This window comes from Toxorhynchites rutilus, chromosome 3 (genome assembly GCF_029784135.1).
Source record: "Toxorhynchites rutilus septentrionalis strain SRP chromosome 3, ASM2978413v1, whole genome shotgun sequence".
In the NCBI taxonomy this organism is placed as follows: Eukaryota; Metazoa; Arthropoda; class Insecta; order Diptera; family Culicidae; genus Toxorhynchites; species Toxorhynchites rutilus.
In genome coordinates, this window is record NC_073746.1 from 292,018,099 (window position 1) to 292,043,092 (window position 24,994).

At 40.5% G+C, this 24,994-nt stretch overlaps 1 protein-coding gene across 1 annotated transcript in view; it reads right to left on the reverse strand.

The window, feature by feature from the left end:
• Positions 1-1,545: 1,545 nt before the first annotated feature.
• LOC129772845 (SNF-related serine/threonine-protein kinase) overlaps positions 1,546-24,994 on the reverse strand; it is a 38,278-nt gene continuing 14,829 nt past the window's right edge. Inside the window, exons 2-10 of the mRNA XM_055776358.1 lie at positions 9,829-10,164; positions 9,548-9,766; positions 9,310-9,485; positions 9,093-9,234; positions 8,812-9,021; positions 8,598-8,735; positions 3,886-4,000; positions 2,082-3,815; positions 1,546-2,011 (exon numbers count right to left, since the gene is read on the reverse strand). Of these exons, the coding sequence (XP_055632333.1) occupies positions 1,598-2,011; positions 2,082-3,815; positions 3,886-4,000; positions 8,598-8,735; positions 8,812-9,021; positions 9,093-9,234; positions 9,310-9,485; positions 9,548-9,766; positions 9,829-10,046 (3,366 nt within the window). The 5' untranslated portion in view covers positions 10,047-10,164 and the 3' untranslated portion in view covers positions 1,546-1,597. The remainder of the gene's footprint in view (positions 2,012-2,081; positions 3,816-3,885; positions 4,001-8,597; positions 8,736-8,811; positions 9,022-9,092; positions 9,235-9,309; positions 9,486-9,547; positions 9,767-9,828; positions 10,165-24,994) is intronic.

The window sequence follows — 24,994 nt, forward strand, 5'->3', positions numbered from 1 at the left end:
AATGGCCGCTGAGGTTGACCAACAGAGAGGTCAAACTTTGATGGAGGACATCCGAAGAAAAGTATGACAATTCATCAGAACTCTAACGGAATATTTTTTTCATTATTTTTTAAATAACAATTAATTTCCACCTTGATTAGAACTCTGGACTAGAACTGGAATCGAACCCGCACCCCCAGCATGATAATGTGTGACGCTAACCACTCGGCCACGGGAGTATCCATTTTAATCATCCCGATTCTGCATTCCGACGGATTTACATTTCGTTCGAGTTATAATATTGCATTCACTATTTCTAACGTTTTGCCCGTTGTTCAAAGAGAAGATGATCGAACGAAATGCAAAAACTACTCGAGCGGAATACAGAATGAAATTTTATCATGTCGATCGAAATGTAGAATCGGGATGGATATCAAGCATTGTCTTCATTTTCTAGCGTAAATCCTAATTGTTTGCAATTAGAATAGATGTCATCCCGAAGATTTGTGCTTTCCAACTGAAGGTTAGATAAAACATTTTACTTATGCACCCACGATTAGTAACTGTGTTTTGTTCGCCTCATAGTGTATGTGTGTGTGTGATCATTTCACTCTGAATATCCTAAAATGTGAGATTACTTATGAAATTGAATTGTGAAAGTAATATATGGTAACATTCCCTATTGTATTTGCTAATGTTTTAAAACATAGGAAGGAAAGCGATCAACACTGATACAGCTTCTTCATTCTACCGCCTTCATCAAATAATACAAACATATGTTTGCCTAATAGTTCTCACCTCCAAACACACTGTGCACAGCACATACAAAATATATTACAAATCGTTTTTGTGTGTAACTATTTGTCGAAGAAAAAAACAGTAGTGTACAAGTGTAAGTAGAAGTTCTAGTGTTCTTCTAGTCGCCTAACATAAATTACACGTAATTGTCAACTACTACTAATAATAATAATAATAACCATGTGGAAAGAACGCGCTATTCGTAGGCGAGGATAAATCGCTATCCTCTCGAACCACGTAAAGCCAACGTAACGTTAATGATGACGATTGTGAGGGGGGAAATCCCAAATGACGGTTAGGACAACAAACAATCTAAGCTCATATATAATTATTGCACAAAGATTCCAACTGGAGTCACACGTTTCACGCGTACAAATATCATCCTTACCGCTTTGCTTGCTTGCTTGTTTGTTGCATGTTGGTGGGGTGCAGTCGTACGGAAAATAAAATAAGTAGACCGACCCTCTCTGCCTGGTGGATATTAGAGAGGGCCGTTCAATATTCGACATTCGAGTATAATATTCGAGATCTCTTTGGCGCGCTTAGCCGTATATCCGTTTGGGTTTATGTATTCGTGTTTTATACTAACTATTTCGGTACTCGAGGAACCGCTGCTTCTGTTGATTGGTGTCAAGCTACAAACAAGGAACATTCAGGCTGCGAATTAACTGAAGAATGTCCAATAATTGGGGGAACGCATGTTTCACTACAAAGTGCTTTGATCAATTCGCGGTTCATGCTCTAGTCCAACGCTAAGGTATTTTGTTGTTTAATTTTTTTTTTGTGTTTGTTCTATATGTCAAACACATATCCCCTAGTACTACGCGGTCTTAATTGGCATAGCGGCTGTTGTTCCCGTAGTGGCCGTTGTCAGTCCACATGGGCTGGTTGCACCACCGGGACCTGCCGCCGGCACCAAACCTACTGGCGACAATCTCCCGTTGGCCATCGTAGCAGCCCCGGAGGGCAGCGTGATAAAGTTATTACCATTATGATTGATGTCGCCATCGCTGCCCAGCAATCGGGATCCATTGAGGCAATTTTTGATAAAGCGATTTTTCTCGTTGAAGATGGTCGAGTGACGCGCATGGGAGCCAGCTGCCCCACGCGAACCACTACCTCCTCCCGGGTTAACGTTGACCTTATCACGAACAATCGATCCACACGATTGGGCCTTATACAAGCGACCTCGCTGGAAGAGACCCGACAAAGGAACGTAGATCTTTTTGTGAACCTACAGAAAGATGACAAAAAAGGGGCACATTAAAATTGCTATCATTGTTTTTTTGCTATTGACATCCCACCTGAAAATACCTTCCGAGAATCTTAATTTTCTTCGTGCTCTTACTGTTGCTTTCGGAAGCGTTCAACGCCTTTGCTAATTCGACCACAATCTCGATATCGTCCTCCGATGGTGCAGTGATCCCATTTTTCATCTCCGCTGGTGCATCTACACTCGGTGTCGAACTGTTCGACGAGGGCTGCTGCTTCTTGAAGGTGTGGAATATCCGTGCACTGAACCCTTTCGGTTTGGATGGAATCGTGCCACTGGCACTACTACTGCTACTGCTGCCGACACCTGCAACGTTTGGAACTAGCTGGCGGTTCCCACATTCGGTGACATATTTTACATGATTGGAAGTACTATTGCTAGGTTCGTCCGCGGGAGCTTCCTTTTCCCGGCTGATGGCGCTAATTTGGCTGGTTTTCTCCGCAGTGGGAGGATCATTTGGCACGGTAGACGATGGCATGGCACCGGATGTAGCTGCTGCTGCTGCTGCAGCGACAGCGGCTGAGTGAGAGACTTCGGATTCCTGCACTTCGGTAATTCGATTCAGCGACTGACTTTCGCGAAGCCGTGTCTCCACGGGTCTTCTTCGACCTCGGTGTCGACGAAAGTCAACTTGCTGGGAGGATTTCTGTCGATTTCCACCGCCCGAGTTTCGTTTTTCTGTCGAGGGTTGATTACTGTTTCCGTTACTCGAAGTGCTGCTAGTTGAACCGGTCAACAAAGTCCGCACACAAGCACCGGCTTGGGTTCCCGACGGTGCCGCCGAGTTTCCCGGGTCCTGCGAGTCACTAGAATCATCATGTGAATCCCGGCGCTGGGTTTGGGGTTTAACGTTAGAGTCAACGATCTTGTGGGCACGTTTCTTTCTATTTTCTGAATCATCATCCGACGCATCGGAACTGCTACAGGAAGCTGTACGAGATTTATTAAATTTTGTCCTCCGATGAACGTTGTGTCCACTATTTGCTGGTTGGTTTTGGTTGCGGGCATGGAACTGACTTCTAACAACCGGTCGGGGCGTCGTACTGGTACTGTCCGAGCTCCCGACGTCGGTACCTTCCTCGAAAATTTCATTCAAACAGTTGGTGGTGGCGCTCAGAATTGTGTTTGCTCTCGTTGGAGAGGGCATCGTTTTATACTTGGGTATATTGGAAGTGGTTACAATGTTCAAACTCGGTAGTGGAATAGTTATCGTTGAGCTATCGGTGATGATTTTCGTATTCACCAGTTCGACATCTTTTATACTGGCGATGCATTTGTCGAACGATGACGCCCGCAAATTGTTATCTCCAATCTTCATCAGATTCGGCTTGAGGATTGATGATCTTTTGGTGAAATCCATCCCTCCACGTTTTATCTCGGGCACCTTTCGATGCAGCCCGCCACCAGCGATCCCGAGTCGATCTTTGGTACTGCTGTTCTCACTGGTAATCAGGGTCACATTCCCAATCCCGCCGAATGCACCCAACATTGACGATGATGTGGAATTCTCCTTCGCTTCTTGGTGCTGCAGCTGCTGCAGCTTGAGCTGTTGCTCTTTCTCTTTCGTTTCCGCCTGTTTTTTCGTTTCTGACTTCAGCCGATCAGATTCCGCTATTCGATCCTGAACGGTAACGTTAATACGACCCTCCGATCGGGAACCGCGCCGATTCAATGGCGTGGATAGTTCCTCGTGACCAGCACCAGGAACGTCATCTTCGTCATCTTCCTCCTCCTGCACAATACTGCACTTTCGGTTCCGACCGGTCTAGAAAGAATAAGGAGAAATAGGTAAGTGTTGGGAGACAAAATGTAACAAATAAACACGTGGGATCTACCTGGCCCGATTCCGTACAGGGCGTCCGGGGTACACTCAGATGCATGCCCATTTTGGGTGGTAGCAAGTTGTCTTCCTTCGAGCCATCCTGGAAGTCTTTTTTGAAGCCTTGAAATCTGTAATGGTAACAATTTATGTAATGATGACGATGATGATGCAGTGAATAGAAATTCTTTAGAACGAGACAATGTTCTTCAGAAATGTGCTCGATAGACTCCAAAAAAGAATACTCGAGAGAGATGCACCAAAATAAGGCTTCAAAACGAAAAACATCCAAATTTGCAAGGGATATCCATCATTCAATGTTTTGTTTTTAGTGGTGCAACTGCAATAACCAGATACTGGAGAAAAATCAACCTTTGACTTTTTTATGCAAAAGTTCATGACACGTATCAAACCCAGAGATTGGCAGAAAGAAGTTAAAAACGGTCATTGAACAACGTACATTAGTTAACAAATGAAAAAAGACTTCGACTTCGACACCTCCAAGAATACGACAGTACGTAGGACCTTCTTCCGGCACAAATTCCTCCACCGATACATGGTGACCAAATCAAACAGAATCCCAGATCGATAATGGTTTTTTTTGCTGTATTATAGTGTATTCCAGCCTTTTGACTGGTTCGTCTCTGGAACCACGGCTTTACTTCCATTCAGAAGGAAGAATGTCGACCACTTCTCGGATATAACTGACGACCTATCGAGGCGCTAACATCGATTCGGAACACTCTTCAGTGATGGTTAAGATACGCCCAAAACTCGCCGTTGTAAACAACATTTGGTACCGATGACCGTGACGGTACAATCGTACTCGATTGAAGCTAGCAAGCAAATGTCGCTGAAATCTACGCGCATCAGCTCGAAGCCACGCTGCCGAAAAGGGATAAACTTAACGAAGCTTCTCTTGAGGAGTGTTGGAACACGTGAAGAACTAGAACACCGCTCTTATGAGACACGAAAGTTCTACCGGAAACGCAATACATTCCGAAAAGGCTATGTGCCAGAAGCAGTGACCGGAAGGTGGATGCGGCACTTCGATGAACATCTGAATGGCATACACGAAGAGGACCAATATAATAATATAATAGAAGATATAACAGAGGATGGGCTCGAAAAGGTGGTTATTTGTCTGCATCGACTTTTCCTTCCTTTCCTTAAAAGGTTAATTGTCCTTCTAAGTTACACCATTCGTGTGTTGTTAAGGGGTGTTTGCATTCTATTGAAAGTAGTATACCCACGCTTACTCCCCACTAAAATCTCTTCACTATATCAGCGAACCCAATGACTTAGTTCCTTAAATTAGTCAGGTGAGGGTATGCATTGCCAATGAATTGATTCTAGCGATTTTGACGTAGGACTACGTCTTTCATTTCTGTAACGGGGTGTAAGTTCAAAGTTTCGAAAACCAGAGCGTTACAATTGGAGTACTAGGTTTTGAACGTTAATACCTCTTTGCCGGCTGAACGGAGTTGTATGGTAATCACTATATTCGAAAGATAAAATTTCCAAGAGTAATATTCTTGTTAATTATTGACCCGAAAACTTGTTTCAATAGCTTAAAAATTGCTTTGAAAATAGGCTATTGAAATCACAAAAATCTGTATATGAACTGGTGTTCGCTCGGAAATCCATTTAGTTGTGATTGCGAAGTGACAGTGAATGGTCTCACTCGTTTGCCTGAACACTATGCTCTTCTTTCTCAATCTCTCATCGATCGATCAATGATTTCAATTGTTGGGAAGTGGAGTAGTATTTGCAATGGTTATTTCCGATGAAGAATCGATTTCCTCTTTAAGCATTAATAATTCTTTTCCGACTAAACGAAGCGGTATGAGAATCAATTTATCCGAAAGATAAAATGTCTAAGAATTATATGTTTGTTACTTATTTACCCGAAAACATTGTTTGATAGATTGACAATTGATTTGAAAACAGGCTAATGAAATCACATAAATTTGTATGTAAACTGGTGCTCACTCGGAAATCGTCTCAAATCACTTTTGTAGGAAGATGACTTTTGGACTTTGGACTGTTAAGTACATTCATAGATCACAAAGATTTTTTTGGACTGTGGAAGAACGTGTTTGGAACATCACTCATACACCTTTTATCTTTGGAATGTAATTATCATACCACTACGTTCAGTAGGCAAAGTTGTGTTAACGCTCGAATCCTTGCGCTTGCGCTCCAAACGAAAAGCTATCGTTTTCGAAATTTGAAACTGACATTCCAGTACAGATACAGTAATGATGTGGTGCAAACATACAACAACACTCTCCTTCAGACAGCATACAAATCGACGCGGTGCCTCCACCGCGGCAAAATATCAGCATAACTCGAGAACTAATGAAGCAAACGAATCCAAATTTGGCATGTGGATGTTTTAGGGTGCAATAAATGTTTCTATGTTGGATAGACACTCCTCCCACCTCTTTAGGGGGAGGGCTGCCATACAAATGAAACACAAATTTCAGCATAACTCGAGAATTAATCAAACAAATGAACCCAAATTTGGCATGTGGAGGTTTTAGGGTGCAATAAATGCTTCTATGGTGGATAGACACTCCTCCCACCTCTTTAGGGGGGAGGGCTGCCATACAAATGAAACACAAATTTCTGCATAACTCGAAAACTAATCAAGCAAATGGAGCCAAATTTGGCATGTGAAGGTTTTAGAGGGCACGAAACGTTTCTATGGTGTATAGACACTCCTCCTCCCTCTCGAATAGGTGGAGAAACTGCCATACAAATGAAGCATAAATTTCTGCAGAACTCAAGAATTAATCTAACAAACGGAACCAAATTTGGCATGTGGAGGATTTAGGGGGCAGTAATTGTTTCTATGGTAGTTTGAGAATCCCCTCTCTCTCTCTGAAGGGGAGAGGGGCTGAATAACTCGAGAACTATTCAAGCAAATGGAATCAAACTTGACATAAACAGTTTTTAGGGATCGATAATTGTTTCTATGGTGGTTTGACACTCCTCCCTCTTCCCTCAGGGGGGATGCTGCAGAACTCGAGAATCAATGAATAATAATAATATAAGGGGCAATAAATGCTTCTATAGTGGTTTGACACTCACATCACTCGAGAATCAATCAAGCAAACGGAACCAAATTTGGCATGTGGAGGTTTTAGACGGCACGAAATGTTTGTATGGTGGTTCAACACTCCTCGACACTTAGAGAGGGGCTCTAATGGGAAGGGGCTGCCATACAAATGAAACACAAACTTCTGCATAATTCGAGAACTAATCAAGCAAATAGAGTCAAATTTGAGATGTGAGAGTTTGTGGGTACGAGAAATGATTCTATGATGGTATGACACCGATGGTATGGAGAGGGGGTCCCATTAAAATATTACACATATTTCAACCAAACATGACAATTGAAAATTTCCGGAAAACTCTAAAGGGAAATGGGAAAATTCGGAAAATTCAATTCCCATACGTTCTATAATTACATAGTGACAAGAGTTGTTAATCCATTTGATGTTTGCGCCAACGAAATTGATTTTTGTTCGAAAGTGGAAATGGATTTTAATGTAATAAAACACACTCCTATACCTTCTTCTATCTATATAAATAAAAATGGATCGCCGAATGTGTTGATAACAGTAAAACTCGGAGAAGGAATTATCCGATTTAGGGTTACCTTCATTCTATCATATTTTCTGTCATGAACGAGAATTGTGTCTGAAAATCATTTGATATTATAGTGACGAGTTTTGGTAGAAGAGTTTTGGTAGAAGAAAATTTATATTAAAAGTAAATTGTAAAGGGTCAGCTAGAAGATGAATCAATTAACAGTTCTGCGATTGGATCCATGATCGTAAGTAAGAAAACGTGAATGTTTGGAGGTATTGATAACAAAAAATAAATCATGGGCGGAACGAAGTTTGTCGGGTCAGCTAGTACTCAATCAATTGAAAACTGTCGGAGCCTCAATTGCAATATTTTCACTAACCACAGTGTCCGTAGAAGAAACGCCGCATTTGCTATTTTTTCATACAAACGTGCCCTGTTTCCTTATTTGGCACCATTACTGAAAGACGCAGTTCTACGTAAAAAAATTGATAATAATTTTTTAGGTCTTCGTTATTGTTACACATGCAAAATAGTTTAAAATAAAGTAACATCAGATGGGCCAACCAGAAGAGCCTGCCGGGCAACATGTGGCCCGCGGGCCGCAGATTGAGTATAGCTGGTTTAATTTGCGATCGGCTCAGAAAATTTCGTGACGCGTTTTGAATTTGCACATACCCAACAATCCTAGGTAAACTGTGTCTTTTTCTTGATAGTTTCTCTATGTACAAGCCGTCCGGTTCCTACGTTCGAAAGGAGTAAAAATGTTGACAAAACCAACAAAATAACACGTACAAATTCTTCTCTCAATCTATTTAGTGAAAATTATCAGACGAACGTTTCCTGTGCCATCAAAGTTAAAAATGTGAATACTAACGGTGAAGCACGAATCGATCTTGCTAGCTCAACTAATCATATATGATAACCGTTTACGTGTACGTGTATATAGAATACATTCGAAAAGCAAACAACCGAATCAAGACAAAACATGCGACTGACAACGGAAAATTGCTTTCAAAATTTCACGAGCATGAAACGCAGGGCATTTCACGAATGGAAAGTATTTCTTGCTTTGCCATTTGGTGCTTAGCATAGAGTGCTACAGAATGATACTTTGAAAAGGGAGCCTACCTATTCGAATTAGACACCGGCAGTGTGAGCTCCGGTTTCCGCTTTTGTGCTTCCTCCTGGCGATGGGCGCGCAATTTTCGCTCGGCCAGCAGAAAATAGGTTGCCGTTATGTGATTATACTCGTTACGATCTAGAGCCCTGTAAAATAAGCGAAACGCGCGTTAGTTCAAATGCGGTATAATATGGTGCGGGAAAGTGTTTTGGCGGCTCTTACTCTAAAATTTCGTCTTTGGTAGCGATTTTACCATTGATCATCTTCTGGATGATCAACGAATGATCCTCTTCGCTCACTTGTTCCCGACTGACCAGTGGCAGGTATTCGGGGGTTTCATCCGTGCTTCCCTCCAACAACCATGTATCCTGTGCGATCTGCTGCAGGTTGGCACGCTTTTCAGGCTCACGCACCAGCATCGTTCCGATAAGCCTACAGTGTTATAATTGATAGTTATTATGTTATACAATTTTGGTGCACAGAGCAACGCCAAAGCTTGTTACCTCCGACAGCCGTCCGACACGTGCTCCGGCATCGTATATTTACAATCCATAATCATCGTCAATGTTTCGGAGTCATTTGCCTCCTGGAACGGTGGGTGACCGCAAACGAGCATAAATAGGATTACTCCTAATGACCAGACGTCTGCAAAAAGTATTATAACAATTTGTTGTCGCCAAAGCAGAATCACGACAAATGCCACAGCGTTCTACTACTTACCGACAGCAGGGGCATCGTATGAATCGCCCAGTAAAATTTCCGGCGCCGAATACGCCAAACTACCGCAGGATGTTTCCAACTTTTGGCCGGGACAAAACTTATTACTAAATCCAAAATCAGTCAATTTTACCACACCTAGTTTCTCGAAGAATACAACATTCTCCGGTTTCAAGTCCCTGCAAGGAAACAGTTCCTTTGAAGGTTTAACTGATGGCGACCTGATTCAATTTCCAATTACCTGTGTACCACATGCAACCGGTGGCAGTAGGAGATGGCTCTTACGATTTGACGAAAATACTCACGCGCCACGTTCTCCGAGAGGCCTTTGTCGTGACGCATGATGTAATCGTACAAATCACCTCCATCGCCCAGTTCCAATATCAGGTACAGCTTAGTTTGTGTATCGATCACCTCGTACAGTCGCACTACATGCGGATGCTGTACTAATTTCATGCATCTGCAATAAAAATGAACTGCATTCTTTAGGCTGCATCGCACAGGTTCGTCATCGAAACATACCTAACTTCCTGGAACAGGTGGGCCCTCGAGATGTCATCCAGTTTGGTCTTCTCTATCACTTTGACTGCCACTTTTTCGCCCGTGAATACATGACGAGCTAGTTTTACCACCGCAAAATGCCCCGAACCGAGTGTTTCCTCCAGATCGTACAGGCCGGCTATTTTACCATCGTAAACCCCAGCTCGGCTCGCAGCTGACAACCCGAACGTTCGTTGCATCCTTGCGCGTTGGTTCGATTCAGTCGCGTAGCTCGTTGATTATACACAAGGTGTGTGGGCCCGTCTTTCGCCAAGAACGGAAAAGGATCTTTTCCAGCTCGGGAGATAGTGGAACAATCTGTAAAATATCGAAAGAAGAATGTGAAATTAAGACCTTGTGTTTCAATGTATTTTCGTTAGACTCATGTAGTTATTCCATTCACCCCAAAGAATCATTCTCTTGGCAACAATGTATAACAGAGACAGTGTACCACGTGACCCAGACAAAGTTTGCGGAAACGTGCGGCGGACGAACGAGACATGTCGCGTTTGCTTGATAAGTACGTTGTCTCCCGCCGAATGCACACTCACCACGTTCGTCATAGTGCTTCACCTAAATCCGATTACCGCGGACCAAAACAATAGCCTCACAAGTGTCACTTAGAATTGTGCACTAGCAACAAGCGGAGCTAGTGGAAGAAACGCTCGAGTGAGCATTATGTACAGCTGGTCAACAGCATGCGGGCGGGGTTGGTTCAGTTTGTATGCGGGAAGAAGCGCGTTTGATCGCGAACACGCAGCACCCTATGCGTCTTCGTTGGTTCCGAATTACTTTTAGCCACATTCAAAATGCTATTCTCAACGGGAATTGCAAATGCCATAACAACATGAGTGGGATGATTGTTATATGGTTTCGCGCCTTGTTGTCGGGCGTATAATTATGTTATGCTAATCGCGGAACAGCACCCTATTATTGCCTGACAATATTAATCCGGTTCAATAATAGACTGAAAAGAAATTTAGATTTGTGAGTTTTTCACGTTCAAAGAGTAACCGTGCGTACTCTGAGTTTCGAATGTTTGAATGAACTCAGCAGTTGAAATTCATACTGTTTCATTCTACGAGGGTAGGCTGATAAGGCTTGTAGAAGACGAACAAAAACAAATAGCAAGATTGAGTAAAAAAATGAAGTACAAATCACAACCTTCAAAATCATGTACAGGCAAACCTTTTTTGTGCGAACTTTTTGCGCGATATTCTATTCTTGTGCGTTATATGAAAAGAGGCACATTTGACGAAACTATCGTCCATTTAGTTTTTTTTCGATGTTTTATATGCATTTCAGTGCGAAATTACCCACTTCTCAAATTATCCCCATCCTTTCATCAAACACACAATGTTGCGCATGACATGATTTATAATAGTAACAAGTTTCGATATGTAACTAAAAGCACAACATAGCCACGCGCAACCGAAAAGGCAAACTGTCCCATCGCAGAGCAGGAAAACAAACGGAAATCGAACGGTGAAAGCGTGGATTTGAGTTGTTTTCTTGGGGAAACCTTTTTTTATGTGGTCCCTATCCACCGCATAATTTTTTTTTCAAATTGTGTAGCGAACACGATTTTGTAAAGCTACCGGTGAAGTTTTGTGCGATTTTTTTTGTGCGGTACCTATTCCTCGCACAAAAAAGATTTGCCTGTATTTATTTTTCAACATAGTTACAACATGTGCTACAAGTTTTTTTCATACCGTCACTGAAAAATTCTCCCGACGACTTTTTCAAACCAAGGGGTAAGTGGTACTGCAGAATGGGGTGATGAGGTAGCAACCATTGCGATAGCTGCCTTCACCTAATTGTCCGAGCTGTAATGATTACCCTTATAGTCTCTCTTGAGTAGAGGAGTAAATAAAAATCGCAAGGCGCAGTGTCGGGAGAATACAGAGGGTGTTCAAACTACAGGTTTTTCAGAGCCTCTTCAGTTGCACACGAAATGTGTAGACTAGCGTAGTCGTGTTGCAAGATTATTGGCGCTAGGTTGCTTCTAACGCGATAAACTCGAAATCTTCGACGAGTTTCTCAACAATTGAGGCTTTTCCAAGTTAGTTTTGGATTATTACGAGATACAGTAGACTTATCAACAGTATCGTCACAATAAACAGCCTGTAAACGACGATGAATCTTACTAACATTCACTTTCTCAGCAGCTAACAATTCGAAAACATCGCGTTGTTTAAGGGAGTGTTCGAGTCTTGAAAAAATGATGTTTAGACATTGAAGAATAGACCCTAGAGAGAACCTTTCGGAAATCCTATTATTTACCGAGTTATAGCCATTTTAGTATTGCGGTATCTAGTCTAGTACGGCATTTACACAAAACTTCAATCGCGTTTGTCTCAAAAATAGTGCTTCAAGGATGGCGTACACGATATCTCAAGCTCTAATGAACCAATAAATTTTTTTTTTTATTTTACTACTTCTAAAAGAAAAAAAAACGTCATAAAAAATGTGCTAAAAAGCATTTTTTTTCAAACACACGCCATTTGCCAAAAAAAAATTACCCGTAAGAGGTTTATACCATAGCGGCATCTTAACTGATTCAAAATATGTTCGATTTTCTTGTTTCAGATAACCAGAAGAGCTGGAATCCTGTACGCCATGGAACAACTTTTTTTTTCTAGCCCCCTCACTTCACCAGCTTATACCTATTCTAATGTTGAATATATTTTTTCCGTAGTTTTTGTTGTATTGTTAAAAAATAAAGAAACAAATAATGAAATAATGTATAGTAAAAATATTCTTCTTTTTATTTGTTCAGAGCTCGAAAAAACGTTCGATACTCGTGTCTCTACACTAAAGGGTGTGTCACATCAAATTGCATCACGGAAAAAACGCTGTAGAAATTCGCCCAGTAGACCGATCCTTTTGAAAATTTTAGACAATAAAATAAAAACTATTAAACAACTTTTGGCATTTTCTTTTTAGTCATACTTCGAGCCCAAGCCCGTATGCTCGCACCTTCCTCTTTACCCCGTCCATAAGGTTCTGTACAACGTCAGGTTGTAGTTTTTTTTGAACAGAAATCCATTTTCTCTTGAAGTCCGCCTCCGATTTGACAACTTTTGGGTTCTTCCGGAGGGCCTGCTTCATAATCGCCCAATATTTCTCTATTGGGCGAAGCTCCGGCGCGTTGGGCGGGTTCATTTCCTTTGACACGAAGGTGACCCCGTTGGCTTCGTACCACTCCAACACGTCCTTTGAATAGTGGCACGAAGCGAGATCCGGCCAGAAGATGGTCGGGCCCTCGTGCTGCTTCAATAGTGGTAGTAAGCGCTTCTGTAGACACTTCTTAAGGTAAACCTGCCCGTTTACCGTGCCGGTCATCACGAAGGGGGCGCTCCGCTTTCCGCAAGAGCAGATCGCTTGCCACACCATGTACTTTTTGGCAAACTTGGATAGTTCCTGCTTGCGAATCTCCTCCGGAACGCTGAATTTGTCCTCTGCGGAGAAGAACAACAGGCCCGGCAGCTGACGAAAGTCCGCTTTGACGTAGGCTTCGTCGTCCATTACCAGGCAATGCGGCTTCGTCAGCATTTCGGTGTACAGCTTCCGGGCTCGCGTCTTCCCCACCATGTTTTGCCTTTCGTCGCGGTTAGGAGCCTTCTGAACCTTGTATGTACGCAGGCCCTCCCGCTGCTTGGTCCGCTGGACGAATGAACTTGACAAATTCAGCTTATTGGCGACATTCCGAACCGAACTTCTCGGATCACGTCTAAACTGCTTAACTACGCGCTTGTGATCTTTTTCACTGACGGAGCATCCATTTTTGCCGTTCTTCACCTTCCGGTCGATGGTTAGGTTCTCGAAGTATCGTTTTAGTACTCTGCTGACCGTGGATTGGACGATTCCCAGCATCTTACCGATGTCCCGATGTGACAACTCCGGATTCTCGAAATGAGTGCACAGGATTAATTCACAACGCTCTTTTTCGTTCGACGACATTTTTCCAAATTTACGAAAAATTGACAGTGAAGCATGGCCAACGTGATCTATACACTCTTATCTGATTATAAGCGAAAGCTGAAGATATAATTCCTAAAAATTAAATTTCTACAGCGTTTTTTCCGTGATGCAATTTGATGTGACACACCAGTTAGTATCCCCCTTAATTCGCGTTGGCATAGCGCCAGAAAACGACGCCATGCCCTCACTTCTCAGAACGACTTAAATGGAATGAAAACACCTATCAACTGCGCAGTCGTGAACAGGAGAAATAGTACTTCCACATGCCACCAAGCGCGTTTCTGAAGTTTTTTTAGTTCGCGTTCTACAAGCATGTGTGCATTAACGTTTGCATTAGAAAATAGACAAAAACTGTAATTTTTTTGTCATTTTTTTACCTTCACACGCACTGACGAAACTACCCATGCAGCAGCATTCATAGTAACCCATGAGTCAGCAGGTCAGCTCCGTTCAGAAGTGTGCGCGTTCAAAGAACGGTTTTCCGCCTCATCGAAAACGGACATCGTACGGCACTTTGTGGACGCCGGATACGCTCGTTCCGGCATATACAACATCTTGGCACTACCGGACAACAATCAGAACACCGAAAGAAAGCCCGGTTCCAGATGGCCGAAGAAGCTGAGCGACAAGAAGCTCCAAAGAATGCTGAATAGGAAGATTAAGGGAAAAGTAGCTGCATCACTGCGTTCGCTTGACCGGGAGGTCAGTGCAACCGGCCAACTAGTGAAAAAGTCCCTGGCGAACAAGGACATACATGTCAGAAAGCGGAAGTCCCGGCCACTGGTGTCGGCGCTGCTGACAATGACGCAACGGCAGCGAATGAATAAGATGGTGAAGTCGATTTTTCCGGTGAATCGCAACGTGACGGTGGTGATGGACGACGAGACTTATCTCACCCTGGATGGCAACGACTGGCAGGGCACTTCGTATTTTATTTCCCCCACGAAGGAAGTAAGCTGACAATCAGCGAGAAGAGGATGTCAAAGCCGCTCTTCTTTAGCTCCGGACCGGTCGTGAACAGGGAAATTTATAGTACGAAGGGACTGAGTTGCGTCGTTTGTCAAAAAATACCATAAGGGCGAAGACGCGGTGTTCTGGCCGGATCTGGCGTTGACTCACTCGAAGCGATCGTTAGAGGAGATGGAGCGGCTGAATATAGATGTGGTATCCAAGTCGGCGAACCCGTCCAACGTCTCCCAACTGCGTCCCATCGAGAATTTCTGGGTAAACCTGAAGCGTAAGATCTACTCCAACAATTTTGTCGCGAGAGCTGAGCAGGAATTGATAAATAAAACGAAAAAAGAACTCAAAAATATGCCTACACGCATGTTTTCGTCCGCCATGGCGAATGTTCCGGTTAACTGCCGGAAGGCCGCAAGGGCGTAGAATTTTTATGCAAGTAAGCTAATATAACCTTCCATGGGAAATTTATCAAACTCTTATCTGTCTTTTCTGTTATCTGTTAAAGAACTAATCACCATCCGAAAAAGTCCATTCTTTCAATGCAAACGTTACTTATCAGCCTCGTATTATAACATAGTATTAACTCTTTGTGGTCGTCTGTCTGCTCTCAGCCACCATACCTTCTTTACCGTTCTGGTCGTTTGTCTACTCTCAGCCACCACAGCAAGAAGCCATGCTTATCTTATATTTTACTCAACCAAGTATTAGTTTATGCTTTCCATAAACGAAGCTTGATGTCTAGGGAACCTGTTCACGAATCAATACGGTGCTCCCATGAGTAATAGATAACGGTACTCAGTACCAAACAAAGTAGTCACCCACACAAAACAGTGTGTTTAATGCATAGGAATTTGGGACAAAAATCATAACAGCAGAACTTAGCCATTGTAAAACTTTGGTGTGATGGATAAGATTGTTCATAAGTATCAGAACTACTGTTTACATAAATGTCTCATGTTATCTGAATAATCGCATAAGTGTCTCAAGCAACAAAATCTTTGTTTATCTAAAGTGAAAAGTTCTAGTCATTTCGGATACGCAGAAATTATTATTTGAATAACTACTGGTCCAAATTATGTTGAAGTAGTTAGTACATATATATGGCGGACTCGATTATATACAGTCTCTGATTTCTTTTCACTGTATAGATATAATCGAATCCTGTATATAATCGAGTCAAAAAAAAACTTTTTATTTCATTCGTTTTGTATACATGTATTTTGCGTTTTTTTTTAATATGAAAGAACAATTTGATTTTTGATTCATCCCCTTAAAGTCAGAAAACACCTTTCTCACATGAAAAAAAAAAATAATCCAGATTATCTCAGAAGGGTTCGCATATGTTCGAATTTCAACAATGACAGAGTCGTAGAACTTTTTGTTTTGTTTCGGATTCTGTACGCTACGGAAGACGATTTTGTTACTTTCATTTGAAAGATGAGAAAATTTAGTACAGTATATAGTAGTGGAACATCTAAGCTAGTGGATTTTAATAACATTTTGGAAGTGAAAAACTTAAAAGTTCATCAAGTTTTATCAATTAAATGGAAGCTCTCTAATCGTCCTACAATTTGTTCTTTGACACAAACCTTCTATTCTTCTTAATCTGGCTGCAATATCAATATAAACCATTCCTGGTGAAAATTCAAGCAAAATCTTCAAAAATCATGATTTTTACCCTACTGTGCATGTAATAGCCCCTTAAATTTCACCTTAACGTTGAAAAGTTACATTTTTTCTTGAAATAAGTCATATTTGAATTATAAAAAAATATTTTTTTTAAAATGTATTTAATCGAGTCCAAAATTGTATATAATCGAATCACATATAATTGAGTTTGTATATAATCGAGTCCAACCTGTATATAGTTCACAAAAAAAGAAAAAAAAATGTTTTTCATAATCTTGCATGTATCAATGCTTTTTCAAGTAAAAATAATTCCGACCAGTACGATACCCATGCCCAAATTTTATACGACCGCAAAGGGTTAAAATGTAGGATAATGACCCTTTTTTTGAAGGAATCAACACCCCATTCCACAGTGAAATTGTCATGCACGATTGTCATTAGGTAGACATGATTGAAAGGCACGCGATGGACGGATCATATGGAACAACTGCAATGCCATGTTTATACAGCGTCTGAAATTCGGTCAACAGTGCCAATTGCAGCTAGGGACTCGGGACAAAAACTGGGTGACTATCGAAAAACAGTCTGTTGGTTGTCATTCTGCCTGTGTGGTTCAGAAACCGATTTGCTCCAGTAGAATACTGCAAAGAGACATCCTTTTTTCCCCGTTATGTCGATTCAAATAAACTTCTGTCAAATGTTCAACTGAAAACAACTAGATAAATCAATTTCTCGCGTGCAGGCATTAGCATAGCACGTGATTTTCCCTCCGGCTGATGGCTATAATAGTGGAGCAGAGAATTCTTCTTCACTTTTTGAATCCCAATGGAAGAGGAGCCGTTTTTTAGACTGCAGATTCTAGCGCTTTTTCTTCGATTTTTCGCTCGTTCAACAATTGTCACACTCGACTCCCATTTCGCCGTCATCATGACGGAATGATGTTGATGACGCAGCAATAAACTCACAGCCTGCATGTGATGCCTCGGGGTAATTTCAGCTGGTGAAAAAGGGTGTGAAAGGTGAAAAAGAGAGGTGCTCCAGCTAGCACAGAATAAACACATATGCAGCACGTATACGGGAGTGACACGGAAACGCTGCTTATGCACTTATGCACAACATACGACCCAAGTTCGGAGAGGCACTGATTGGGTAGCATGCGGATGGCAGAGGCAGAAAATAGGTTAGGAAAGAATCACAGCTCCATAGTGATTCAACACGATTGTCTAGTAGGGTGGGAGGTTAAACGGTACTTGAAGAGGACAGGTGGTTGAGCTTCGTGACGTTCGGAAATGCTGATGTTGAACTCATCAGTAAATGGTAATTGAGAAGGGAAAGTTTCATACCATTCTTATAGTTGAGTTTTGGAATACTAAAGGTATCTCATTGTCGAAATGCTATATTTACATAAAATAATCATTCAAACACAATTGACAGACGGCGCAATTTTGGTTGTATTACGAGTTCTCGGAATCGCTCTGCAGTGTGTGAGGCTTGACTTGAACAGTACAAGTTTATTCATTCCAAGGGTCGCTGACTCTTAGTATATTGATTTTGTTGACTCTGACTCTGTTGATTTTTTCAAGATAAAAGGAATTGTAAATGCCAATTTCTTGATCTTTTCATAGCGATTTATGAATTATTTTTATTAGTTTCGGCAATTATATGAGCAAATTTCTTTTTGTTCTTGGTAATCGAATGTAAGAGCCGTGTATTTTGTCTTCAATCAATCCATCTTGATCCTCACTCATAACGGATGCTATACCATATTACACAGATGATCGAGCATCATGAATGGTCAGACGCTCGAATGCATGAGTGGATAAATTGAACGTCACTCTGATGAACCACTACTATTAATTGCAAAATATCGGTTCCGATTGAGGTGCACGGTAGAGTTCGGAACGATGATCTTGTTAGACACACTTTCCCTACAACTGGTTGCCAATCAATATAAGAATGACTATTCAATATAACTAAATTAAAATCTGCTTCGAACGAAAACATGAATGCGAATGGACAAAACTTTCGAACGTATTTGATTTGAATGAGAACGAGAATAAGGGTGAATGTCTTATCTTGAAAAACTGTGCTATAGTGGTTCACTGTGTTTAGAGCATGAGTTTCCAATCTTAAAGGCAAAGAACGATCAAGCAGGCCTTGCACCACTGATGACCCAATCCCGACACTGATCAATGATAATTCTCTGTACACGAAACGTAAATTTCATATTCTGATGACATGAGCTTCCCCAGCCGTACCGTCAAAAACGAGCACGTAATACAGTGCTGAAGCACATTTTTCGGGCGAGAATAGAAAACATGTAATTTGTGATTTGTATTTCAGTATCATTCCAGCCTGCAAGTAGTCAACAGCATATGTTAATGGTGGGAATTAATTTGAATGTCTTCAAATAATCTTTTTCAAAGTTTAATGGATTGGTACGACAAAACCACGCAAACCTTTGGCTTTTTTCGAAGCCACAAAAAAATTAATCTTGTTAGATATACTTTCCTTACTGCTGGTTACCAAATGTCTTTCTGCTAGCCATACCAATTTGATAAAACCGGCTTGTAGAACGTTTCTAACTACGTTAAAGCTTGCTTTTGGTTTTAACCTTAAAGACGAAGAATAAAAAAAGAAAAATGATCAAGCAGGCTTTGCGCCACCGATGACCAAATCCAAACGTCATCGATACGTGAATTTTTAGATTCACTACAGATGTCTAAACAACGTAAATCGACTTGAATCAAAGTAAATCGATATATTGGGCTGGGGAATAAGTTCATAGCGTTTGTATATTTCCTTTATTTCATGACGATTTGTTTGCTGTTTGGCAAAGGATAAGAATTGATTTGATAGAACTTTTTCTGCTCTATAAAATTATGTTAATTGCTGCTTCGCTTTTCATCGAGGTCAAAAAGCTGCCGAAGCAGTCCGAGACATTTGCAACGTGTATGGAGAAGGTCTACAGCACGGAAATGGTTCACAAAGTTCAAAAATGGCGACTTTAACGTCGTCCCTTCTTTTATATCTTTTATATTCAAAAAGGATCGCGTCAAAATTTGCTATTTTTCGGCTGATTTGGCATGGAATTGCACTATAGCTCTTTTTCAGAAAACCTCACTGCTTGAGATGAATGAATCAACGTTTTTCTTATCAGTACAGGTGTGACAGTTCCGAATTATGAAGAATCGTGATAATACAGCGGTCTGTTGGATCCTAATCCGCAGATTGTTGACATACTTCATTCACACTTTGAATGAAATGATACGTTATCGCTATTCAAACCCTCGACTTTCGTGGCAGTGTCTCAATTTCGCCGTCATGAACGACCACGCATAACCATGAAAAAATCCTAGGCTATAACTACGAACATAAAAAAAACCAAAGTAGTATGATATGACAGGTGAAAGATTTCTGATAAAGAAAGATTGAGGGCAAGTCATTTTCCATACATTCTGTCAAGAATCTCCACACCAATTACAATCAAATGCGTCGGCTTATCTTTCAACCGAATGCTGACATTTTTACAGAATGATTTTCTCACCTAAAAACTCGAAACTGAGGCCCCATTGAAAATGTTGATCTAAATCGATCAAATGTGGACCAGTATATTCAGCACTCTGTACTCTGTGAAAACATAAGAATATTTTCGAATCCATCCTCAAGGGCTTTCATTCAATCAGAGAAACACTCAATCTGACGACAAAAATTCTTCAAGAAAGGCAAACGCTACTCAGACACATACACAGCTCTCGCGGCAGTTGTAGCGACCGTGAAACATAAAAGAAAGCATATTTTCACGTCCGTAGACACCATCTGCAATTATTTCGCTACTGTAGACGGTAGATCAGGGCTGTTGTCACACGCATGTCGATGATAGCATTTCTCTCGTCTCGACGAAGTGACACCGTTGTGCACCCTGTAGTTTGACTGATTGTACATTTTCGTGTTCGTTTCTCACAGTTTTCAATCGAATCTGCCAATATACATAATGGGTGGGAGATTTACGCAAGCTTTGAATTGCAGTTCGAGTCAAATCTCGACTGTCGGTACACAAAATTAGTGAAAAAAAGACACACGAAGCGTTCAGTGGCTAAACTGGTTCTGAATACGGTACGACCAAAGTCCACCTGACCGAAACTGTCGCCAGACGAGGACGGTCTGTATCATGTTGAGAAGGGCGTGGGTGATGAGAGAATACGTTTCCGTGCGCGTACATAGTGTTTATTTTCCGATTGTCTACGGTTCTCATTAGCTGATTTTTACTACCCAGTCCCGCCGCCAGCGACAGCGGATGCCAACAGAAAATTTGAATTCTAAATAATTGATCTTGAACGAGGATATATATATATATATATATATATATATATATATATATATATATATATATATATATATATATATATATATATATATATATATATATATATATATATATATATATATATATATATATATATATATATATATATATATATATATATATATATATATATATATATATATATATATATATATATATATATATATATATATATATATATATATAATATATATATATATATATATATAATATATATATATATATATATATATATATATATATATATATATATAATATATATATATATATATATATATATATATATATATATATATATATATATATATATATATATATATATATATATATATATATATATATATATATATACATATATATATATAGCGCGGCTGTTTTAATATTTTCTATCAGCAGACAGTGGGGTGGAGGTGCTCAAAATTTAAGAATAATACTCCGAATGTTGGAGCATAATGAATGTGATTCACTGCCCATGAAAAGGAAAAACAAACAATGAAATGTGTTTGTCAGTTCATTTTCCATGCTGAATTATCAGGAACAGGCAAGATTTTTTTCCCTTGTTCTTGTTTTTAACTATCGCCATTGTAGGAGAGTAATCGCCTTAAGCATTTAGTTTTTCCTCCAGCATCCATTGTTTGATTAAATGGAAAAGTAAGAAAATGTTCTGGTTCCATGAAACTACTCTCTACGAGCAAATCGTGCAACGAATGTATATAATTCGCCTAAAGCCACACACTATACTATTCTCTATTGTACCACCAGTAAACTATAATACATTAGCTTGTGATAGTTTAAATAATGTTTAAATAATTACCACAATTTGCGATTTTTCACAGCAGGGCAAGTTGAGCATTCGCATTTGACACTTCATTTTGGGAAGCTATAGATCGTGCGTTCAGCAAAAATTACTCTGACTGTTTAACTGCATACTGAAATAAGTTGCATGCATTTTTTTTGTTAGAGAGATATCGCGAGCGGAATGGAAAAATAACCCATATATGAACAAAATATCTGTAGATAAATATGGAGATTCGACATTCTAATAATTACAAGAATATTTGTATTATGTGTTATTGATGATTTTTTATATTGTTGTGAAAATGGAAGGTTCGCGCAGATGTAGTTTATTTGACACGAAATCGGACATTTTCTTATATTTTCATAATCATTTCATAATCATAATCATAATCATATAATATGTGTGCGCCATGATTTGAATTTTTAATGACACATGTCTAAGTTTGAGTGAAGCATATTTTTTCCATGTATGTCGACTACTCTGCCGTAATCTCGCCAGAGTGAAGAATTTTCAGTACAAGGCTTTTCATGAAATTGCATGTATAATCAGCATACGCGTATACTACAAATTTTTTTCTGTACAAAGTGCAGTTCAAACATTTTATTATATTTCAAGTAGTTTTTACTTATTTCAAGCGAAGTTGAAATATTTCAACGCTAAAGTGAAAGTTAAATGACTATTATAAGTACAGTGGAGTGAAAATCGTGATTTTGATTGTGATTGAGATTCTAGTTGAAGATTCACCAGGAATTTTTTAAATTTTATATTGCAGCGAAATTAAAAAGGTTGGAGTTGGGTGTCAAAGAACGAATTGTAAAGCGGCTAAAGAATGTTAGTTTGGTTGATAAAAACATTCATGTTTATTTTTTTTTTTGCTAAAATAAGGAATAACATCTTAAAAACCACTAACTCTTAAGTTTTTCACTTCAAAAATGTTACTTAAATAAAGTAATGTGGAAGTTTCACAACTGTATTCTGTATTAATTTTTTTATCTTTCAAATGGAAGAAACAGAATTGTCCTACACGTAGCATTGTTTTTGAATTAGAGCCAGATAAGGCGAACAGAGCCCGAAGCAGAGAAAAAGTTCAATAACTCTGTCATTGTTGAAATCCGAACGTATGCGTAGAAGGTTTTTTTCATCAAATATGATGCTCTATCACATTCTGAAAGAATTCGAATATTTTATGTGAGAAAGGTATTTTATGACTTTAAAAAATTTAAAAATAAAAAATTAAATTCTTCTTTTATATCCAAAAAACGATAAATAAAATTGGTTTTACTCGATTATATACAGGATTTGATTATATACAGTAAAAAGAAATCGAAGACTGAATATTATCGAGTCCGCCCTGTGCAAGATTTGTATTCTCTATCAATCTATAACAAAAAAAAAGTTCATGATTCGAAGCTTGTACCCCACATTCGTTGGGATTAGCTTGGGATAATTTATTATAAACTACAAAGTAGAATAAACGGTCGCTATTGGAGCAGATATATGCTAAGTTGACATTTCCTTGGCACATATTAGAAAGAAGGTGAAAACAACCCATTGACAACGCTTGAATCATATCCCGCAGTACTAAGATCATTTTTTTCCCGATCGATACCACGTAGCCTTGTTGAACAGCGTATCCAATGAGCTTGAGCTTGGGTAGACTGTACACTTCGTAAAGGGTGTGTCACATAAAAAAAACGCTGTAGAAATTTAATTTTTAGGAATTATATCTTCAGCTTTCGCTTATAATCAGATAAGAGTGTATAGATCACGTTGGCCATGCTTCACTGTCAATTTTTCGTAAATTTGGAAAAATGTCGTCGAACGAAAAAGAGCGTCGTGAATTAATCCTGCGCACTCATTTCGAGAATCCGGAGTTGTCACATCGGGACATCGGTAAGATGCTGGGAATCGTCCAATCCACGGTCAGCAGAGTACTAAAACGATACTTCGAGAACCTAACCATCGACCGGAAGGTGAAGAACGGCAAAAATGGATGCTCCGTCAGTGAAAAAGATCGCAAGCGCGTAGTTAAGCAGTTTATTCGTGATCCGAGAAGTTCGGTCCGGGATGTCGCCAATAAGCTAAATTTGTCAAGTTCATTCGTCCAGCGGACCAAGCAGCGGGAGGGCCTGCGTACATACAAGGTTCAGAAGGCTCCTAACCGCGACGAAAGGCAAAACATGGTGGGGAAGACGCGAGCCCGGAAGCTGTACACCGAAATGCTGACGAAGCCGCATTGCCTGGTAATGGACGACGAAACCTACGTCAAAGCGGACTTTCGTCAGCTGCCGGGCCTGTTGTTCTTCTCCGCAGAGGACAAATTCAGCATTCCGGAGGAGATTCGCAAGCAGAAACTATCCAAATTTGCCAAAAAGTACATGGTGTGGCAAGCGATCTGCTCTTGCGGAAAGCGGAGCGCCCCCTTCGTGATGACCGGCACGGTAAACGGGCAGGTGTACCTTAAGAAGTGCCTACAGAAGCGCTTACTACCACTATTGAAGCAGCACGAGGGCCCGACCATCTTCTGGCCGGATCTCGCTTCGTGCCACTATTCAAAGGACGTGTTGGAGTGGTACGAAGCCAACGGGGTCACCTTCGTGCCAAAGGAAATGAACCCGCCCAACGCGCCGGAGCTTCGCCCAATAGAGAAATATTGGGCGATTATGAAGCAGGCCCTGCGGAAGAACCCAAAAGTTGTCAAATCGGAGGCGGACTTCAAGAGAAAATGGATTTCTGTTCAAAAAAAACTACAACCTGACGTTGTACAGAACCTTATGGACGGGGTAAAGAGGAAGGTGCGAGCATACGGGCTTGGGCTCGAAGTATGAATAAAAAGAAAATGCCAAAAGTTGTTTAATAGTTTTTATTTTACTGTCTAAAATTTTCAAAAGGATCGGTCTACTGGGCGAATTTCTACAGCGTTTTTTCCGTGATGCAATTTGATGTGACACACCCTTTAGTTGCTCTCCGTGATTCACCTGAACCAACCAAATTGCACAAAGAGCACACAGAATGACGCTTGGGACTAGCAAATCATTCTCGTGCAATTTTCGGTGATTCGAGTTTTGAATGGTCAATAACGACGCCGGCCACGTCCTTACAGTCACCAGGGGAAGGGAAGGAATGTTAGTATGATAATCACCGCCCGAAGGCCAGAAGGGTCGCCTCTATAGCGTGGTTCCCTAGTGGTTATCATGGGAGGGATAAATGTTAGTGGGAAAGGTCGAGAATCAGGATTCACTGCGGTAAGCGATGTGATTCTATAAACGCGAACTCTGAACTGTTTTTCGATTGGACGTCTCCAAATTGTTATGTATGTACACGGCGGAGTGACCTGAGAAGGTACCTGGAGAACCCCTTTACAATAAATCGAACCAATGCTATTTTTCTAATTTATCGCGAATAAC